Source organism: Zootoca vivipara, chromosome 14, assembly GCF_963506605.1.
Source record: "Zootoca vivipara chromosome 14, rZooViv1.1, whole genome shotgun sequence".
In the NCBI taxonomy this organism is placed as follows: Eukaryota; Metazoa; Chordata; class Lepidosauria; order Squamata; family Lacertidae; genus Zootoca; species Zootoca vivipara.
The window spans coordinates 26159880-26180792 of record NC_083289.1 but is presented as its reverse complement, the minus strand read 5'-3'; the positions used below and the strand labels follow the sequence as shown (position 1 = coordinate 26180792).

General features: G+C 43.4%; 1 protein-coding gene across 3 annotated transcripts in view; it reads right to left on the bottom strand.

The window, feature by feature from the left end:
- Positions 1-711: 711 nt before the first annotated feature.
- MAP2K5 (mitogen-activated protein kinase kinase 5) overlaps positions 712-20913 on the bottom strand; it is a 134443-nt gene continuing 114241 nt past the window's right edge. For 2 of the 3 annotated variants that reach the window (XM_035132287.2, XM_060282474.1), the window contains one exon: positions 712-1479. In XM_035132287.2, the coding sequence (XP_034988178.2) occupies positions 1360-1479 (120 nt within the window). In that variant the 3' untranslated portion in view covers positions 712-1359. The remainder of the gene's footprint in view (positions 1480-20913) is intronic. The other variant, XM_035132289.2, reaches the window with a different exon arrangement.

Genomic DNA, 20913 nt, shown 5'->3' with positions numbered 1-20913 from the left:
GAACAAAGTTCTACATCATGAGCAAGGGTGGGGGGGGAGTGAAGATCTACGTTGGGAACAAGGGAGGGAATCAAATCAACCTTCCCCGATGGTTGAAATGGGAATCGAAGGCCATCATGGGAGGAAAAGGGGCCCGCTCTGAATCATGCTGGTGAGTGCAGAGTCTAGGACAGGCACCCCCAAACTGCGGCCCTCCAGATGTTTTGGCCTACAACTCCCATGATCCCTAGCTAAGAGGACCAGTGATCAGGGATGGTGGGAATTGTAGTCCAAAACATCTGGAGGGCCGAAGTTTGGGGATGCCTGGTCTAGGAGACACCAGAGGGAAGTTCCCATTTCCTCCCCAGGGGTGGGAGGAGACCAGCAATGCCTCAAAGAGGCCACTGAGGCAGTGGGGGGAGGGCGCTGCTGATGAGGTGGTAGATCTGCCTTCCAATGAGCTTGCCACAGACGATGCTGCCACTGCAGCTGCATTCCTTAGAGGTATGACCTGCTGCCCCTATGGATCCTGCCGCCCAAGGCATTTGCCTCACCTTGCCTCATGGGTGAATGAATTCATATATCCACATGCACCAGGATGGACAACGTGGGAACAGAGACCTTTGGTTGTGTTCCTACTGGTAAAGCCAAGTAAATCCCAACCTCTATTATTATTATTATTATTATTATTATTATTATTATTATTATTATTATTTGTTGTTTAGTCGTGTCCGACTCCTCGTGACCCCATGGACCAGAGCACGCCAGGCACTCCTGTCTTCCACTGCCTCCCTCAGTTTGGTCAGAGTCATGTTGGTAGCTTCCATTATATTATCCCACTAAAGAGGACACATTGCACAATGTCCTCATTTCCTTGTATTGAGAGCTGCTCTTGGGGTTGCTTTGATTAACAGCACACACTTCTCTAATGAATACAAATTTAGCACACATCCTGTGACTGATACCGGTTAGACTTTTTATTCTTCCAACATCATTATTTCCCGTCTGGTCCATTTCAACTCATTTTGCTGTTAAAAATAAAAAGACTAAAGGAGATACGATTGAGTCCACAGGACAGTTAAATTCACGCCCATCAATTCATCCACACCACCCACGGACTGCTTTTAAGCTAGCAAAAAGATGTATAAAATACTCTGAAGCCAAGAAATATACAGTAAGTTTAATAAAATATATAATATTTTCTTAATGTTTCAGGAAACGGTGTGATGATAATGGGGGAGGGGAGGGGGAGGTCTTTCTTGAATAAAAAAAGTCACCATGCCTTCATCAAAGTCTCCTGCCAAAGCATAAAAAACCCGCATGGGCGGCTTTGGATGACACCAGAGTCTCTGTCCTTTGGACATTCAGCATCCCTTTGGCTCACTGAGATCCCTGCTGTTGCTGCTGCTGCTGCGAACGCCTCTCCTCTAACATCCGGCAGACCCACATGGAGACGACCTCAGCATTCCCATCATTGTACTGGACGATGAAGAGGTGGCCCTGAAAAGAAGCAGAGATGGACTTAACCAACAGAATCAAGCATCTAAGAACACAAAAAGAGCCCTGCAGCCGGATTGAGCCAATGGCCCACCTAGTCCAGCATCCTATTCTCACAGTAGCCAACCAGATGCCCAAAAGGAGGACCTGAGTGCCAAGGCAGCACCCTCCCTACTTGTGATTCCCAGCAACTAGCACTGAATGAACGTATGAAACACACAAGGATCTCCAGGTATTGCTACTCAAGATCTGTTTTAACTGGAGGGTTTCTGGACTGAATCAGGGGCCTTCCGATTGCAAGGCTAGTATTCTACTCCTACCCAAACTATGGCCCCTGATGTTTTTCTTTTCCATGGAGAACATTGTTTTAAAGTAAAAAACAACAACACCCCTATAAATCAGTGTCTTTATTTTGTAAAGGTCCAATCTGAAAAGGAGAGAAAAACATTACAGGGGGGGAAATGCTGGGCGTGTTTTCCAGTCCAGTCGAAGGACAGAAGGCAAACACACACCTTTCCCAGGTGTTTATTACCATCCTGTATTTTTGCTTTAGGCATTATCAGATTGCTGCCACAGCTTCCCAATATTAATTTAGATTATATCTTCTCCTCAACATGACTAAGTTGATCAGATTGGCAATTATTGAGATGGGCTGTGGCAGGAACAGAAAATGGAGACCGTTGAGGCATATGGCTGAGTGTGGAAGTTCCCTCTCATCTTTCCTGGGAGCTCCCTCTCCCTGCAGCCCCCATGGACTGTCTTAGAATGCAACAGTTAACGCTTTTCAGTTAGTTACTATGAGGGAAGGCACTTGTTTTACAGAAAGGAACACAGCTCTTGAGAGCTTTGCAGAAGCTACCAGATTCTGCATTCTGTGCTCTGTTCAACAGCTACGCTGATGTGAGCTTTATGATGCATGAAGTCATTAGAAAGAAGGGTGTGCAACTGAACATGTGCAGAATGCCTCCCCTTGAGGCATTTCCCTGCTCTGAGATTAGGGGCCAGGATTCTCATAAGTCTTGAAGCCTCCTTTTTCAAAAAGTCACCCACTGGCACACAGCTCCAGCCTCACACAAGTAGCACAAAAGCAAAGAATGACAAAGGGAAAGTCAAGTTGACGCTGTACTCTGGAATAATTGCACAAACTTCATCAATGGTCGAAGGGAGCTGTTGAAACTTTGCTTCTTAATAGCCATAGCCAGTTGCAACAAATACAGTGGTATCTCTGGTTATGAACGTTTCTGGTTATGAATGCTTCAGGTTATGAGCTCTGCTAACCTGGAAGTAGCTGCTCCTGGTTGCGAACTTTGCCCCAGGATGCAAATGGAAATCGCGGGAGGCCCCATTAGCGAAAGCGCACCTCAGGATAAGAACGGTTTCAGCTTAAGATCGGACCTCCGGAACAAATTAAGTTCGTAACCAGAGGTACCACTGTAAATTGGTGCAGGCAGAGTAATATGGCCGCAAACCCTTCAAGGGAACATGGAAATATAATAATCAAAAGGGTGGTGATGATGCAATAAGCAAAAAGCAGTTGAAGATGGAAGTGGGACAAATGGATGGTTGTGGATGGTACAAAGACACCAAAGTATTTTTTAGGTTTGTTCTAAATTTGCACCATTTCTGCAATATGAATCTTTCTATGAGACAAATTTGCCGCTCTTCCATCGCCCAATCACCAGCATCCTAGGAGTTGCATACTCCTCCCCTTTTGACTGACAGCGATGCAAACATCTTCCCTCCCCTGTACACACTGACTTCCTCTTTTCTCATATTCCCTTAATTCCTGCTAAACACAACAAGATGCGACTACAGGAATTAGGAAGTGGAAATTTGAACATTTGCATTGTTTTTCAGATTGTCTAACTTGGGCATTTATCAGTGCCAAAACTTGCTCCTCCTCCAATAACTTCCTGGTCTAGCCTGGTGCTTAGTCTTCCAGTATCCAAGTGCCTTACAGTAATTACTCACACTGACTTCACAGAATGCCATGAGGTTAAATTCACTTAAGTGTTTGTAAAACTCTTGGAGATCCCTGGAGGAAAGGAACAAATGTCCTTATTCACAATAAAACCTACAATTACCTGCCTGGCCTTTTAAATAAGTCAGCCACAAACAAAACTGGCAAACGAGGAAGGTCAAGGAAGAATTGAGAGGAAAACAAATCAAGATCCCAGAGACAAAAAAAGAGAGAGCACATGCACACTGGGCCAGTAAAACCAGCCATTAAACAAAGTCAGACAGTTTCTACCATGAATCTCCTTTACAGCGGAGAAGCTCCCTGCTGTGGAAAAAACCCATCTCGTACCAGTTGAAAAAAGAAACTTGCCTTCCTCAGGATTAGCCACAGCAAAAGAGACAGCAAGGAAATCTGGAAACAAAATGGTGTCTGGGAGCTCTAGGCATGCTGTTGCTGTGTGGAAGAATGGAAGAGGCACTAGGCTGCAGGAGTTAACCTGAAAGGCAGGAGGGCCAGGGCTTCAGCTCATTTCACACCCTGCTGCAAACTCAGTTCCTAGGAGAGAGGTGCAGAGAAAGGGTGGAGACCTGCTGCTTTTGTGGAGCAAGCTCTGCTCAGTAGCGTATTGGCCTAAATATAAGCCACCCTTTTCCCCCAAATTCTGTGAAAAGTTAAAAGTGTGACTTAAATTGGCGACCTTACAAAACTTGGCTTTTACAATACCGCTGCTGAAACAGACATATGGTAAAACAGAATGGGGGTGAGTGCCTGTGGAATTTTAAGGGAGTGGCTTATATTTGGGTATTGTCTCTCCCCCCCCCCCAGAACTTTAAAGGTGCGGTTTATATTTGGGTGCGGCTTATATTCGGGCCAATATGGTAATTGTTTTTGGGTGGTGATGGGGAACAGCTTCAAAAACAAGCATTTACTTACTGTTAATGCCACCCCAATCTATAGAAACTTCCCTTGGGGAAGGGTCTGAGCACGGTGATAAAAAAATGCAGAAGGTCCCTGGTTTAATCCCAGATACCTCCAGTTAAAAAGGATCACGGAGCAGGTAATAGGAAAGACCTGGAGAGCTAACTCCAATCAGAATTGACCACAATGGGCTATATTAGGTGAAACAGTCTGGCATAATATAAGGTCGCTTCCCACACTCCTTTGGAGATGAGCTCAGGGGTAGAGGGCATGCTTTGCATCCGTAAGATCCCAGGCTTTGTCTTTGGCATTTCCAGGTAGGGCTGGGGAAAGCTCCTCCCTTGAAACTCTGGACAACTACTGCAGCGTAGATCAGGGGTTTCCAAACATGGACCACCAATGGTTCATTGTGCGGATCTGTGCTTGAAGATGGGAGATGGCACATCCATCACACTGAATATTCACATTGATAATATTTTATTGCTTCTTTTATTTCTTATATTGTATTTCAGGCATGTCCAACAGGTCGATCGTGATCTACTAGTCAATCGTGGGGTATTCCTGGTCGATCCTGGTGAACAACATTGGCTCCCTAAAAAAGTTCAACAACTTTCTCTCCCCCCCAAAAAAGCAAGCTCAACAACTCTGGTCCATCCTCCAATGACAATGGGTAGATCACTGCCAGTTTTTTTTAAATACTGTGAGTAGATTGCAGTCTCTTGGGAGTTGGACGTGCCTGTTGTATTTTATTGTAATTCCATTGAATTCGAATTGTAATACGACTACGACAGGCAGAAATATCATTAAATAGTCTGCCAAGACCACTAGCAATTTTCAAGTAGTTTATTGGGGGTGGGGGTGGGTGGGAACCGCTGGTACATACAATACTGAATTAGATGGACCAATGTTCTGTATATACAAACCCAACACACATTTTCAGACTGTTAGATCCAGTCTCACACTCCTGGGTATAACCAAAGTTAGATGGCACTGGTAGTAACATGGAAACGGGTGTTGTTGGCAATAATAATAATATACATTCCTAACCACAAATTTGAAGCTGATGTAGAAGCAATAGGGAGAATGATAGCACAAGATGAGTTCAGCAGCATTTGCAAAACTGTGGATCTGGAGGGATTTGTAGGCTTTTGGGGGCCATCATAAAGTTTTGCATGCCAGAGAGGTCCTAGACATAAGGAAGAGTCTTTTCCCAAGTGGGTAGAGTCACAGAAAGCAAAAGCAGAGGTTGGAGGTAAGGATGCTAGGAAGGCAGAAAGAAAAAGGCAGACCAAAACACTTGCTTCAGTGTTTTCCCCACCGTTGAATGGATTCCACTGAGGCGGAATACAAGGAAAACAGTAGGAAGTAACAAGAGATACAGCTAGAGGGGCGAATGAAGTGGGGGGTGGGGAAGAAGCAAGCCAACTATATCAGAAATGGAGCTGGCAGTTTGTGCAGGTATAATGAAGTTCCAGGCTGTTAGAAAGAGACAGAACCCATTTGTTAACCAGACACTCTCATTCCTAAGGAAAGAAGAAACAAATACACAAGGCACACGCAAGCAGGGAAGGACATAATGGGAAAAAGGGAGGAGGAAAGATGTGCATTCCAACAGGATTTTGCTCCTTGCACATTTCAGCAACAAATGAAAGTTGCTGGCATCGATGGGATCCACTTTATCCCTGAGCAATATTGGTCCAAAACCAGATGGCAGCAAACCTTTGGTACTTAAATATCCCTCTATTGACTCCCTTCATTTTGCAAGGTAATGTTGCAGAAATGTAAATGCACAGAAGCTTGAAATGTGTTTTCTCTTGTAGCAAACACTTCCTCAGACAAGAAGTGACCTTGAATTATCTGCTTGGTGTGGGGTCAAGACCCATCAGTCTCTGGAGCTGGATTCAGAACAGCCTTCCTCAGGAGGATGAGGATCCTCACCGCAAGCCCTGTTACCTAAAGTGCTACCAAGACCATTTTGCCGGGCTTAACCCCGTGTTCCTGCTAGCGCCTTGATTCCTAACACTTCGCTCTGCATGTGGCTGAGCAAAGTGGAAGGCTTATTAGGCAGCACAACAGAAGGAATATGGTGTAAGCAGCTGTCTTCTTCTATTGGGCTCAGGCTTCTCCTGAGTAGCTCCCCATTTCAGAAGGTTGCCCTCTGAAATGAAAACAGTGAGGGAGCAGAGCTAGGGTGACTTCCTTTGCATGTTAAGAAAAGCTTATTTCAAAAACCTGTAGAGGGCTTGGGAGGGTTCAAGGAGAACCCTGGTTGCTTGCTCGGGGAACCACACCATGCAGGGTTCAAGGGGAGCCTATGAAGTCTTGTCTGCTTACGGTTCCCCATCACAGATTTTTCTCTTGTTTCTGGGAAGCCAGAGGCATCCAGTTGTCCAATAGCTGGTGTGCCAGACCACCAACAATTCATTTTGGTGAAGCTTTCTCTCAGGTGCTCACAGTGACCTGGGGGGTAGAATTAGGGTTGAATGCCAAGAATACTCAGCAAACTGCTCTGAGTATTCTTGGCATTCAACCTTAATTCTACCCCCCAGGTCACTGTGAGCATCTGAGAGAAAGCTTCTCCTCCTTCTTCCTGCTTTGAAACAAGTAACTCTCAATCCCCCCCCCAATCTTATTCTCCTAACCCTCCACTCTACTTTCACATGGCCCAAATCCATGCCATTTACATTTTGAGCGTGCCCTGTTGCCTCTAGTGCAGCCTGCTAGATCCGTCATTCTCTCCTTAATCTCCCCCCTGCTCCATCTTCACAAACCTAGTCAATCTAGCCTACACTAAAGGTGAAGTTCCCACCTGCTAGCACAAAGCCTTCCTTTCAATAATGTTACTCCTGAAGAGAGAACCCCTGAATGAAGAATCTTCAGGAGTTGAAACCCACTGATCTCTGTAAGCTGCTGGTACAACAGGTTTGTTTTTTTTAAGTGACTGGTGAGCCAGCTCCCTTGCTGTTCAGTACTCTGGTCCCAACCTCCTCTCATCTTGGCTCCTCTTTATGCCTTTGAACCGAGCCACCACTCAGCTCCAGCACTGACAGGGCTGCAACACATGACAGGTTGAAAACATATATTTAAAAAATTGGCTTAATTTACAAGGATGGCTCCTCCTCTTCCTGTAACTAAGCTCTGCCCAGATTTCTTGCTGCAAAAGTTCTGTGACATGGATGAGGAACCTGTGGCCCTCCAGATGTTGTTGGACTACAACTCCCCTCAGCCCTGATTGGTGGCTGGGGTTGATGGGACTTGTAGTTGAATAACATATAGAGGGCCACAGGTTAGCCATTCCTGTTCTGTTGTACCATAACCTGATCCAAACAAAGAAAACAGTGTTGGGTGGAATATAACTCCTATTACCACGAGGAGTAACACCATCTATACAGGCTGTGTGCTAATAGTACTTCCAGGACAACAGGGAGGTGAAGGAAGAAAGGATGCTATACAGTTAAAGACTTAAATATTTGTTGAGAAATATGTGTCCCATTCACTTCTGCCCATCTTGTTTCCATTCTCCTTGGCCACTAAGTTCTTACACATAGAAAATGGGCACACTCACTACACTGAGAGCAAGGTAGCAACATATACTGATTATTCTGCCAAGCCACATTCAAGCAGATAAAAATATTGCAATTTCTCCCCTAAAATTTTTCTTCTAGTTTACCCTGGGAACAAAGAGTGATGGCCCAAACACCTCATTTAGAACAACTTAAAGGACTCTGGGGAAAGTTCTCTCTCTCTCTCTCTCTCTCTCTCTCTCTCTCTCTCTCTCTCTCTCTCTCTCTCTCTCTCTCTCTCTCTCTCTCTCTCTGTGTGTGTGTGTGGTTAGAGATTCAGTCCAGGGAAAGGTCAGGTCGGGGAGGCCTGGGGATGGATGTGGGTGAGTGTCAGCCAGCCTAATTTTCTCTGCCAACTCTGAAAATGAGATAAACAATGACAAACCGGGCATTTTAAATGAACTTGTCACATCTCATTTTCTTGAGAAGGGCTGCCTTTTTTTTTTAAGCCACTGGGCTTCTGCAGGAAAATTAACCCTTTCAAAGATGGAACACCTATTGATAGATGTGAATGAAATACAGTAGTTCAAACTATCTGGCTTTGTTTAGTAATGACTTCCAAGTAACCTGCTATGGACTCTTTGCCTCCTTGGGTTTCTCCCTACCCTTGGGTGTTATACTTTCCCAAGGGAGTATCAACGCTTAATTCCCTACCCTGCCTGTGGATGAACTTTCCTAAACATGAAATATTACCAACAAAGTGACGCTGTGTTGCTCCATTTTCTGCCTTCCAGGAGCTGAGAGAGGTCACCTGGAGGCACCCAACTGGCATGACTTTGGCCCATGGGATAAAACATTTTCATATGCAAAAGCTTTTCCTGGAGTCTGGTGTTGGATGAGAGTTGGCTTTATTCAAGGATGCTGCTGCTGCTGCTTTTATTCTTATTGACAGTTCATTCGAAATGCTTTCCTTTCTGTATTTTTGTATTTATTACATTGTAGATGAGTATCTTTCTTTCTTTTTTGCATCTTCAATATTTTTATAGAAGGGACTAATCTGTACATAAAACTAAATATTTGGATTAAAACATGCAAATGCAGCATTTGCTTAATATGAAACACCAAAGTGGTTTATTACATATCATAGCAAATTCAAAGCTACATTTATTAAAACCTGCATGTGTAAAATTGGAGACTTATTACAAAATGGAGGGTAAATCAACCGTGTGCTACAAAAGAAAGGTCTTCCTTTGATGTTTGTCTTAAAATACCCCTCACATTGGTCAGACCTCAGGGCGAGGCTGGAGTCACCAAAAGCAAGGCCCTGCTTCTGAGCCAAGCAGATTGCATTTCTCTATGTAAGGGAATCTAGAGCAGGGTCTCTCCCCCCCCCAAAAAAAAATTCATAAAGGATGTGGGAGCTCATTTAGGGAAAAGCATTCCCTTAGCCAGAGTGGAACAAGCTGCTTAAGACTTTAAAAGGTGACAACCGGCATTTTGAACATGGGTCCTGGATTTATCAACCACTCTGCAATTGTTGCAAGAGGGTGTGTTATACAAACCCCACAGTCTTCACACTATCAAAAGCTGAGCTGAGGAGTTCTTGACATTCCCAAAGACTCCCAGTTGTGTGCATAGACTATGTGGGCTTTGAAAACAGGACTAACAATTGCCAATAAACCAGACCGTGCTTTTAGACATGCTGAGCAAAGGCAAAAACTGAGCTGACAATTTACCTATAATATCAGAGCAAAGGGGACAATGCATCTCAATCCAGAACAATAAAATAAAATGGAAGATCCTAACTGTTCTACTTGGAGGCAACCTTATTAGGAAGGATGGCGGTACCCTCAGATGGCACTTCAAGTACAGTTTATTAGTGTGTGATATTAAAAGGGTGTTTTTATTGCATGATATAATGCAATGGGAACATGGGCACTCTGCAGAAAGACCTTGCACTCAGAAGTGTAATGAACCCAGAGCCCGCAAACATTATACTGTACATTAACCTATCGTTAACAGCACATTAGGGCTGGGGGCACTGCACGCTTGCTGGTCAGGACGCCAGTCAGGACAGCACAGAGGAAAAAGAGAGAGGAAAACACATAGTGCCTGCACAGGAGGAAAGCAAAGAGAAAAAATAAATATGGCTACAGGGCCTGATTGGTAAAAAGGTTCTTCTCACAGCTTAGCATGCAATTGTGGGACTTCTCACTGGAAAAAGAAGAAGAACAGAGCAGCTTTATCTGGAGGTACGGTATTTAAAAATGAGACTTTGGTGGTTTCTGTGCAATGGTGCAGCGTAAAGTTTTCATTTCACAAAATATTGTGCTCACTGGGTCCTCTCTGCCTGAAAGTCGCCATCAAGATTTTTTGACTTAATCCAGACTTATTTTTTTATCACTTCTGTCCTTTCCTGCTTAGCTGCCCATAGCAGTTGGTCTTCATTCTCTCTTGATTAGTTGGTTCAACCTCTTGTGAAAGGGCTCCTGATACAAATCTGAATGTTCACTATGTACATGCAGGAGTAAATTCTGATACTGCCTTGGAGGCACTTCTGATGGCAGCAACTTTCACCAGCCGATCTGTTGTCAACATCCTGCTGGTACGTCCTCTCCAAACTTCTGTCTCTATTCCTCTGAAATCCTGCTCCATCTGGCTATAGCATGTCCGGACACACTTTATTCATCAAGCTACTTCTCATCATTCAAGCCCTTCCTCAAAATCCAAAATATTTTAAGCAATTTGTTTCCTGAGCCTCACTTTGTCACTGCCCCTAGACTCCCTCCAAGCATCTCCATGACTCATTGTTAGTTCCCAACTGCTCTCTTAATGTGACCGGGGCAGGACCATCTCACTTCTGCACCTTGCATGCATCTCTATTGCCCAGCTGACATTACACAAAGGTTAAACAGTACCAACGGCTGGAGTAAAAGTCAGCGGTATCAGGTATGACAACACAGCCAAGAACAAACTTCAATGGTTCTTGGTTCAATGAAGAGGTTTCTTACTGCGCTTGCCCATGGTAAGAACAAAAGAAGAGCTTTGCTAGATCACACTAATGGCCCATCTAGTCCAGCATCCTGTTCTCACAATAGCCAACCAGATGCCCTAATGGGGGACCCACATGCAGGAGCCAAACACAAGAGCCCTCTCCCCTCCTGTGGCTTCCAGCAACTGGTAGTAATGCAGAAAAAGAGCACATGAGACACAACCCTTTTGTCAATGTGGAAAAAAGTCAAAGTGCAAGCTTTTTGGTTACACAACATTCTTCAGAAGACTGGATGTCTGCAATTTTTCAGACTAATAGGAATGCTCTTAGCAGCCAGAGATTCACCAGCTTCCTTCCACTGCCATTTTTAAATGGTGAAGGTGGCCTCTTGCACGGTTCAGTGCCCTGTCACACACTGTAATTAAAATGTTCATTAGTGTACATGAGAGGCAATAGCTTTGAATTGTACGGAAAGCTCAAGATGAGGCTTTGAGAGTTGCCATTTTAAAATCTCTCCCACAAAATCGCTGCAAACATTAATCATCCCCACACTTCAAATGTTCTGATATCCACCTGGCTACACTATTAAAATAAAACTTGCTGCCCCAGGGAAATCCTACTTATTCTTAATTGTTTTGAGGCTTTGATGGGCTTTTAATCTAAGATTAATTTATGCAATTTTAAATAACTCTTCTTATGATTAATAAGCTTGAAAATTAAAAGGAGTCTAAAGCAATTATAATGAGCATTTGGTCATAACCTCATTAGGAGAAGGAGTGAAGGATACAATGCTGGAATTCTTACAAGATTACAATTTAAGGTTACTTCCGGAGAAGTCAAATACAGCTCTCCAAATTGCAAAGGCAGATTAGACCATGTCAGTTGGGGAAAACATTGGCTATCTGGATCATCACACTAATGGTATTGTCTCAGGAGCTGCATAAGACGAAGCATTTGAGCGAGGGAGAGAATGGATCAGCGCAGACTGGAACACAGTCAAAAAAAAAAAAGCACCCTATTTTGGAAGTTGCTTTCTCTGGGCAGTAAAAGCACCAGTTACACTTCATTATTATTTTAAAATTACCAGTGTGTGTTAAGAACTTTGTGTACCAGCACCTTTTCCAGTGAGATAATATCTTGGTGGCTGGATCAGACTAAAAGCCTGTTTAGTCCAGCGTCCTGTTCCCACAATGGCCAACCAGATGCCTCTGGCAAGCACACAAATGGGTCATGGATGCAGAAACCCAGGGCCCTCCAACTGAATGAGCAGGAAGCAGGGCCCCCAAACAAAGTGGAGCTGGCTCACAACATTTTAAGGAACTACACACCATTATCTAAATAACCCTCTAACATGGGCAGCTCTGTAGAGGTGACCCCATCTTTCTTCTCTTTTTCTCTTGCACTTGCTTTAAGAAACACTACCTCTGTGGTGCTGGTTGCCTTACCTTCGATGGAAGGTAAAAAAAACCCAAGGAACTTAAGAGAAGTGAAGTGAAACCTGAGCCTGCCTGCCTGCCTTCTTTGTATTTCTTTCTTTAAAATCAATGTTTAATTTAAAAATTAGAAAGTGGAGCAGGCTGCAAACACAGAGGTTGATTGAAGCAAAATTTAAATTCCTGTCAAGCCCATTTAAACACAGGGGCCCTTCATAGCCAATTAGTTGCTCCGTGTGAATGCAGGATAAACTTAGGCCTGGTCACCGTTAGCAGAGAGCAGACCCACTGTGAGGTGCTAGGAAGGGAAAAAATTAACTAAAATCAGGAGTGTATGAAATATTTATCCTCCCAGCTTATCACGATGGGGTTTTGCAAAGTGTAAATGAGACAAAAATCGATTCCTCGTCACCCTCAAATCAATCCCCCCAAATGGGTCGGGGCATCTGTTTCAGCTAAATTTTGTTTACTATGGCAGATTTTGCCTTAATTGTGGTTGTTTATCTCCCGCCGTCCCTGGGGCCCTAATCTCCCGATAACTAATACTTAACACTCATTCCACATCTAAAGCTACTTCGAATCCTCAACAGGTTTCGGAGCTCTTAAAATTATTGAAACTGCAGAGACAGGAGACAGAGTCGCTTTGTGAGAAGGGCATTCTCTTCTCTACAACCAGCTGGGTCCAATCACCACCAGGGATGGAGACAACAAAGGTGCTAAAAGGCTCTTTCACAATTGCGATTGCGCCACCGGGAATTCAGGGATAAAAATGAGCTTTGATGGAGAATTGGGGGGGTGGGGGGAAGAGAGAGAGAGAATCCAAACAAGGTTTGTGGCAGTCTAGCCAAAGAAAGTTACTGTCATAATGAAATGCTGTCAATCACCATGAAAATCCAATTAAGAGCTGTTCGGCATAGGCTCTCTTAAGGAGAAATACTTAAGACGCAATTTCGGCAACTCTACAAATGAGAAAGTGCTTTTGGAGTTACCGGTATTTAAAAAAAGATCAGGAGCTCCTCCCAAAAATTCTGGGCACACACAAACTAGTTTCTCATAGTCTCCTATGAAACAGAAAATGCTTCATAGACATAGATGCACCCATTTTGGGAATGCTTTAAAGGTGGACCAATTCCATTACTACATCCCTTACAGAGTAAGAGAATCATCCTGCAGCCCTAAATGAATATTTTTTCAAAGGCACAGCATTGTATAGACATTTATTTAATACTGTATTTATATTACCCAATGAGAAATGTAGACCCATCATGGATAGGGTTTATTTTAATGCAAAGGGGAAATGCCCATCTTTGTCCCTCTGCAATTAGTAACTGCCAATTCAATCCATCCTGTTCCAGTTGAATGTTTATTTTTATCTTTTTAGATGTATCATTAAGGGACTTGAAGGCAAACATTGTTCTACTCACTGGGACTTGTGTAGGAGGAATCCCCCCTGAGGACTATGTCCTAGATTAATAAGTAAGTCTTGACTTTTCTGTATCAGTTCAAATGTTGGCACATGGATCTTCGTAAACATTACCAAAGGACACATGGGGAAATGGTGGTGTCCTTCATTCAGGGAAAACAGCTTTCAACTTTCAGTGAGGTATGTGGAAAACCTTTTCAGACAGTGGGTGGCTTCTGGGAAAAGGGCCTTCTTCGTGGTGGCCCCCTACCATTGAACACTCTCACCAGGTAAGCTTGCCTGATGCCTGCCTTAGCTTCCTAGTGTCAAGGGAAATACTTTTTTATTTTCACAGACCTTTCAGCAGATTTACTCCTTGTCAAATTTGTTTTATGCTGTTTTTGTTTAAGTTTTAAACGTGGCTTTATTTTTAACTGATTGTTTTGTCTTTCATTATGACACGCTGGAATATTTATCTTGAAGGAAAGGGCACAAATAATAAACAATAGAGAAAAAGTAACCTTATCATGTGCTGCAAATAAGTCTAACTGCTTGAGAGGAGTAAATCAGCCTACAGCTTCACTATGCAGCCAACACTAATGCACAATGAAGTGGCTGCACAGCCATGGCTGGGTTTCGGTTGCACAAATATGATCTCGTAGAGAAGTCCAATAAGGGACAACAGCAAGTGCGGCTATTTTTCTGTTTTCTTATGTTTATAGTTCAAGCTGATAACACGTTTTACTAGCATAAGCAAATAAAAACCCCCAAAACCGAACAGCAGCAACAACAACAATGATCGGATATGAATGTATCAGTTGATTAATTGCAACATAATTCACAGATTTTAAAAGTTGGGGTTTAAGTTGAGTCTTTTCATTCTGGCATTGTGTGATCAGCAATCATCATATACTGATATGGAGAACATTGTCCTGCCACAAAGATTCCTCTAGAAGTCTGTAGGCCTGTATGAACTCTGAGGGGTTGGGGGAAGAGCTGTTTCTAGCACTCAGTTCCACACCCTAATTCTGCCACATCAGTTAGAAATGTTTACATGCAAAGATGGAGCAAGATAGCAAAGGACTCTTTCTCCTAAGGGGTTCTATTGCTGATTCCTGTCACTTGATGAATTGGCCTTCATAATAATAATAAAAACAGGCTCCTCTGTCCTGTAATTACACCATGGCACCTAGGAGTTGAAAACTATTACTTGCAAGCACTGTACATATTGCAAATTTAGTTACCAACTTTGGTGGTCAGATAATTTATGCAACTACAAAGTTTTAATAGTAGGCAGGGGATACATCACTTCAATGACTTCCCCTAGTGGTTTTAAAGGGAAGATAACTGCATTTGGGTAGCTTGGGATTCCCACTATATAAAAAGACAAAAGAGGAATTTTTTTTCATTAAAAAGGAATAAACAACTAGCTAGAAATACACAATCTTTCCTGTAATCAAATCTAATCAAAGGCTGCATCTGCAACATTATTGCACAGGGATATAATAGAATTGCAACTATTTCCCAGCATTTTTGGAAAAGCTGGATATACAGTGGTCCCTCAACTTACGAACTTAATCCGTTCCGAATGCACATTAGTAGGTCGAAAAGTTCGGAAGTCGAAATGCGGTTTCCCATAGGGAAAAAAAATATTTGGAAAAATTTGTAAGTCGAAAAAACCGAATGTAAAAATTTGTAAGTTGAAAAAAACGCATTTAAAGCCGCCAACAGTTTCTGTTCGGATGTAGAAAAATTTGTAAGCGTGTGGCCATTTGTCCCGTTCGTAATTCGAAACCTACGGATGTCGAGTAATTCGTAAGTCGAGGGACCATTGTATTTTGCAAATCATATAGCTGGATATAGATACAGCCATTCTATTTTGTTACATTTGTTTACTGCTTTGGGATAACAGCCTGTTTTCGCGGGGCAGGGCGGGGTGGCTGGTGTCCAATAAAGTCACCAGTGCAGCAAGGAAAGGAATGCTGGCCCAGTTCTACAGGACAATGGAGATGAGTCTCCTTTCCTTCTCCACTTGTATGTAGAGTGAGGGTGTTGCTGCCCTGACTGACGAAGCAGTGCTGCAACATTAACAAGTTCACTATGTGATCCCTGACCGGCTGGGATCCTGCAGGGAAGGAGCTTTTTCAAGTTAAAAAAACAAGGCACTGAAGCAAATTCAAAGAAACAAGGACTACAGTGTGTGTGTGTTTGTGTGTGTGTGTGTGTGTGTGTGTGTGTAGAGCAGAATGTAAGGCTTATGAGTGTCAATCCTTTCATATCCAACCCCCAAATGGCAACTTCTGCAGGACAAATCGAACCTCATAAAAATTTGGTGCAGCGTTTGTAATCTCATGCACCGATGCTTCCTGCTCAGATGCCCTCCCAGTTCACCTTGCTTCCTACACTGCAAGGGATGGCTGAATGCTGGACTGCTGCACTGTGCTTCTCTGGGGCACAATCTGGCAGGAAACCTCATTGGAAGTGTTTGGAAGGAGTGGAGGGAGAAGAGGAAGCCCTTGTGACTGAGGCTAGAAAAAGAGAGCCAGAGTGCCAGGTCTTGACTTCTGTGGGGACCAGGAAGGAGGAGGAGGAGGGAGGAGTGAAGGCTAAGTTGCCATTGTGCTATGGGCTGAGCTGATGGGGTCCTGCAGCGGAGGGTGCTTCAGATGAGGAATGGCCTTAAGAAACATTCTGGTTTGCTCTTAACTTTCTATCAATAGTACACGCTTCACTAGGAAACTCACCAAGGGACCGCAGCAGCATTTGAAAAAACACAGCCATGCAAAAGCCCCAGAAAACGGGGCCATCTTTTTAAACAATTCTCAAAAGCAGGCCGGTGCTACTGGGAGACAATTTCCATGTTAGCATGCTTGCTGAAACACTCTCTGCCACTGAACAGCGAGAACAGATAATAACCATTAGTAAATCAAACTCCTTGGCAATATCCAGCTGTGCCTCGCACATTTACATACAGATAGAATGGGTATATGTTTTTAATATGTATGCGATAACGCACTTTCCCCACAGCTGAAGTGTGTCTTACAAAAGGAGGAGGCGAATGGGAACGCATTGCCATGAGATAATAAAGTGACCTAGATAAAGTATTAGCCAGCGATTGATCTCAAACAGGGGAAGGCTGCCTCTCTCTGACCCGGTTACTTACTATGCATAGATTCCATTAAATAGAGCTTAGGAACTGAAAGCTTCAAGAAAACGGTGCCACTGAGGCCGAGATCGACGGCGTCTGGGTTGGAGTGTGCAAATGTATAGCTTCCTGTCCCATGTGAATTCCTGTGGTATTCAGCCACACCTGGAGAACACACCTCCATCAGATAAAAGTGAGTCTCCCACCAAGCCAAAGCCTGTTTTAGATTTAAAATGCAGGTGCAGTAGTGTAAACAATTCTTTGCATATTTTTCTGAGAACTTGTGGATTCTATCCTGATAGCAAGGCAGAAAAAGTGCTTTAAAGAAACTAAAAATGATGCCCATCTATAAGCATGCAGGATGAATGAAATGATGGCTCTTTTTTACTTGCTCAAAAGCTCAAGAGTGATGCAAGCTTTCAAGTTCCAAAGAAGTCTTCATCAGGCAAAATATCTAAAAAGTGTGGTGAAGCAGACAGTGACTGACTTGGAACAGGGAGACTTAGGCATGAAGCTTGCTGGGTGACCTTGGGCCAGTCAGACACTCTCAACCTAAATGACTTTGTAGGGCTGTTGTGAGGGCACAATGGGATAAATGTCACTATCCCAAGCTCCTTGGAGAAAGGACACAATACTAATAGGATAAAATAAATAATAGGTTCTTGCATGTCCAAGTTTGGGATAGTTCTGCAGTCAAGTGGCAGAGAGTTGCTAATTATATTTTATCAGGCACTTGGCTCAAGGTGAATTATCTCACTGATTTTCAGGTTCTTTTGCTTTGTGTTTACATGGAGCTTATATGAACACTCTTTGAGACCCATCAGCTACCTGAACCTGGTTAAGCTGGCCCGTCAAAGCTGTTTCCTGGGGTGTGGCCACTGTCACATGATGACAGCTTCTAGGAGCCCTGGGTGAGAAGTGAGTGCAGGGTGGGGACCAAGGTGGACCAACTACCCAAGAAGGATCTGGTGCCTTCCAGATGTTTTTGGACTGCAACTCCCATCAGTCCCAGCCAGCACAACTGTGCTGGCTGGGCCTGGTGGGAGTTGTACTCCAAAGCACCTGAAAGGTGACAGGTTGGTGAAAGCTGCTGTAGGTCATTTGTAAGTCATTCATGAGCAGTGAGAGGAGGGATAAAAATAGATGCTTCCAGTTCTCTGGATATTAGCCATTGGGACCATGCAGGCAATTTAGTATAATTAAAGGGTGGCAGCAAAATGAAGATAGCTGAGCTCCAGTCTTTTCCTACACTCTGTTAATGACCGCTAAATAATTATATGCATTTCAGAAAGCCAAGTTTTTAAGGGTTTATTATAACCTCCCATCCTGATGCAGCTCCCATCAAAGTCAGTAGCATCATTTCCACTAGGAGTTGGCCCTGGCCACTTTCCACCAGGAGGTTTTGCTGCACAAGTCCCATTTAAAATGGATTGAAATGCAATAGGACAGCAGCAGAAATAAGATTTGGTAGTACACAGTGCTTTTGGTCTTTGTTTCTTCTCTCTCTTTTTCTTTGTGTGTGTTTGAGACCAAAGAATCAGAGGAAGCTTTTTAAAAATGAGTTAGGGACTTACATTGCATGCGAAGATAGGCACTGGCAGATTGAGCAGACAACACTAATTATGGGTCCAGTGGTCAAGAAGGCAGTTTCTGCGCTTACTGTAGAGGGAAGTGAGGGGCAGATGGGGCTCGTCAATCTGGAAAAGTAGCCCATCTAGGAGAAGGAAAACTCTAAATCTCAGTTGTCTTGCGGGGTATCTTTGGGAGAAGAAAAGGCTAAGGAGTAATCCCTACATAAATCCAGAGGGTAGTCCCTTAGAAGGTTGGGTGGTGCCTCATTCTGGCAACTCCTGCAGCCAAGCTGGTGCCAAACATATTGCTCTGCTTTCCTTTGGACCACATCAGCGAGGCTGAGAGGGGGGTCTTGTTGTCTGAGCAGCCCAGGACCTCCATACACACTGTCCAAGCTTGTGCCCTAGGGAGGTCACTTCGATGATCCTAGTGCAGAGGGTTTGACTTCATCCCTCGAGGCACAATCTGTTGTCTCTCAAAACAGACAGATGCCAACAATAACATTACAGAGAGAGAGAGAGACTCTTTTATCCATGAAGCTTTCAAAAGTCTTGCCCACCCCTTGTTCCACTGTCCAGATCACTTACTGCCACTTCTTTCTTTCTGGTAACCCCAATGCCTGCAGAGTTACTTGCTGGAACTGCCACTGAGAAGGGCCTGTTATGGGTCACCACGAACAAGGCAGTCCTGATTAGATCCATGTGACCTAATCTCTGGAGCATAAGCAAGGAAGAATCTGATGACAAAACAAAATCCAGGACACAATGCACCAGGAACGTCTGTGCAAGAGCCATTGGGGTCTCTGTACAAGCAACATCCCCCTTCTCTTTTGGGTCTATGACTGTGGCATCAATCAGACTTTTCAACACAGTCAGAGGCCCCTTTCAATACTGAGTGGCCAGGCTTCAGAAGCCATTTGCAGTGAAGGGAAAGCAACGTGGAAGAAAGTGTTAATTTTCATATATATTAAAAAAGTCTTTTTTAAAAAGCCATTGTGCCTTTTTTTTAATTATTAAAGGGGGGATGGGAGAAGATACTGTCTTATGAGTAGGAGCTGGCACTTCAGGGCAGGTAGTTGGAAAGATATATAACTCTATGTCGTTGTTCCTATAGGCACTCACCCCTTGGCCTCCGTCTTTATGACTTTACACCCTGGAGTGGTGTTACAGCTTCCGAACACGCACATATATACTGAGGGTTGGAAGTGCGATCTGCAGATGTTTTATTTATAAGTGGCAGGCCTATTGCATCACGGAAAACATGCATTTACAAAGAGATACAGGTTTTATGAAACCCCATTCTGTTGGTTTAATAGTCAAGCTACCCAGCCATAGAATAATAACAACGCATCAGGTAAATGCATCTCCATCTCTAGAACCTGTTCCAAGTTCTCTGAGATGTGACTAAGTGCAGGAACCTTCCAACCATCAAAAGTTAATAAAAAAAGAGAGAGCGGCAAATTAAGGCAGCCTCAACCATCACTACCCAGAGACAGAATGGACGGTGTGGGGGGGAAATACAAAGTTCCTCCTCACGAAGGTATTTCTGCAATTGCTTAACAGCTCTCTTCAGCAGTAAGAGAAATTACTCACATCCAGATTTATAAACATGGTCACATATCTGACAGACGTGATGCCCATGCAGAGGAAGAGTTGCAGAGGGAGGTGGCATCTCTAGGGCCTCAACAAGCACAGCGGCATTTTAGACTTTTTCCTTTTTCACACACACTTCGCTCCTGCCATATTGAAATCTCCTTTGCAGCATTGTTTCAGGAATGTCCTTGCCTCTGCCACAGGTGAAGCGGCAACCCTCCGTTTTGGCGGAGACTCTTCTTTTTGCCCAGATCGTTTTATTTGTTAATGTTTTATTCACTTTTATCTGCTTTTAAGTGTTTTTATTTGCTGTTTTACTGGTCCTAGGTTGTGATATGGTTATTGTTTTAATTCTTTTAATGGTGGATTGTTTATTTTTTAGACTGCACACTGCTCAGAGATTTATAAAACACTAAGCCTTATATAAATGTTTTTCAATCAATAAAAGTGGTAGAGTACCCAGCTGTTTGAGGAATGCAGGCCAAACCCCTGCCCCCCCCCGGTGTTCAATTTGGTGGCATTCAGTGCAATAGTCTTAACATACTTCTACAAAAATTCAATAAAATTTACTTAAAAATAAATAAATCTGTGACTCTTGGCCATGGTTATTTCATTCTGTTAGGAAAACATAACTCATCTTAGCTTCCTCCCAGTTCTCTACCGGGAAAGTAAAAGAACCTATTTGACCTATCAAGAACAAAGGTGATCGATGGGTAAAAGTGTATTGAAGGGATTTTGTTTGAATAAAATAAAATAAAAATGTTTCATTATTATACAAAGTTCAGCATGGGCAGAAACAAAGGGCAACTTAGGAAGGAAAAGACCATTAATGAGATTTGTTGTTTATGATGTTTCTGCTCTGGCCATTGTATTTAGTGAATTGCTATGCACTGATAATGTCAGAGAGCATGACTGTAAAC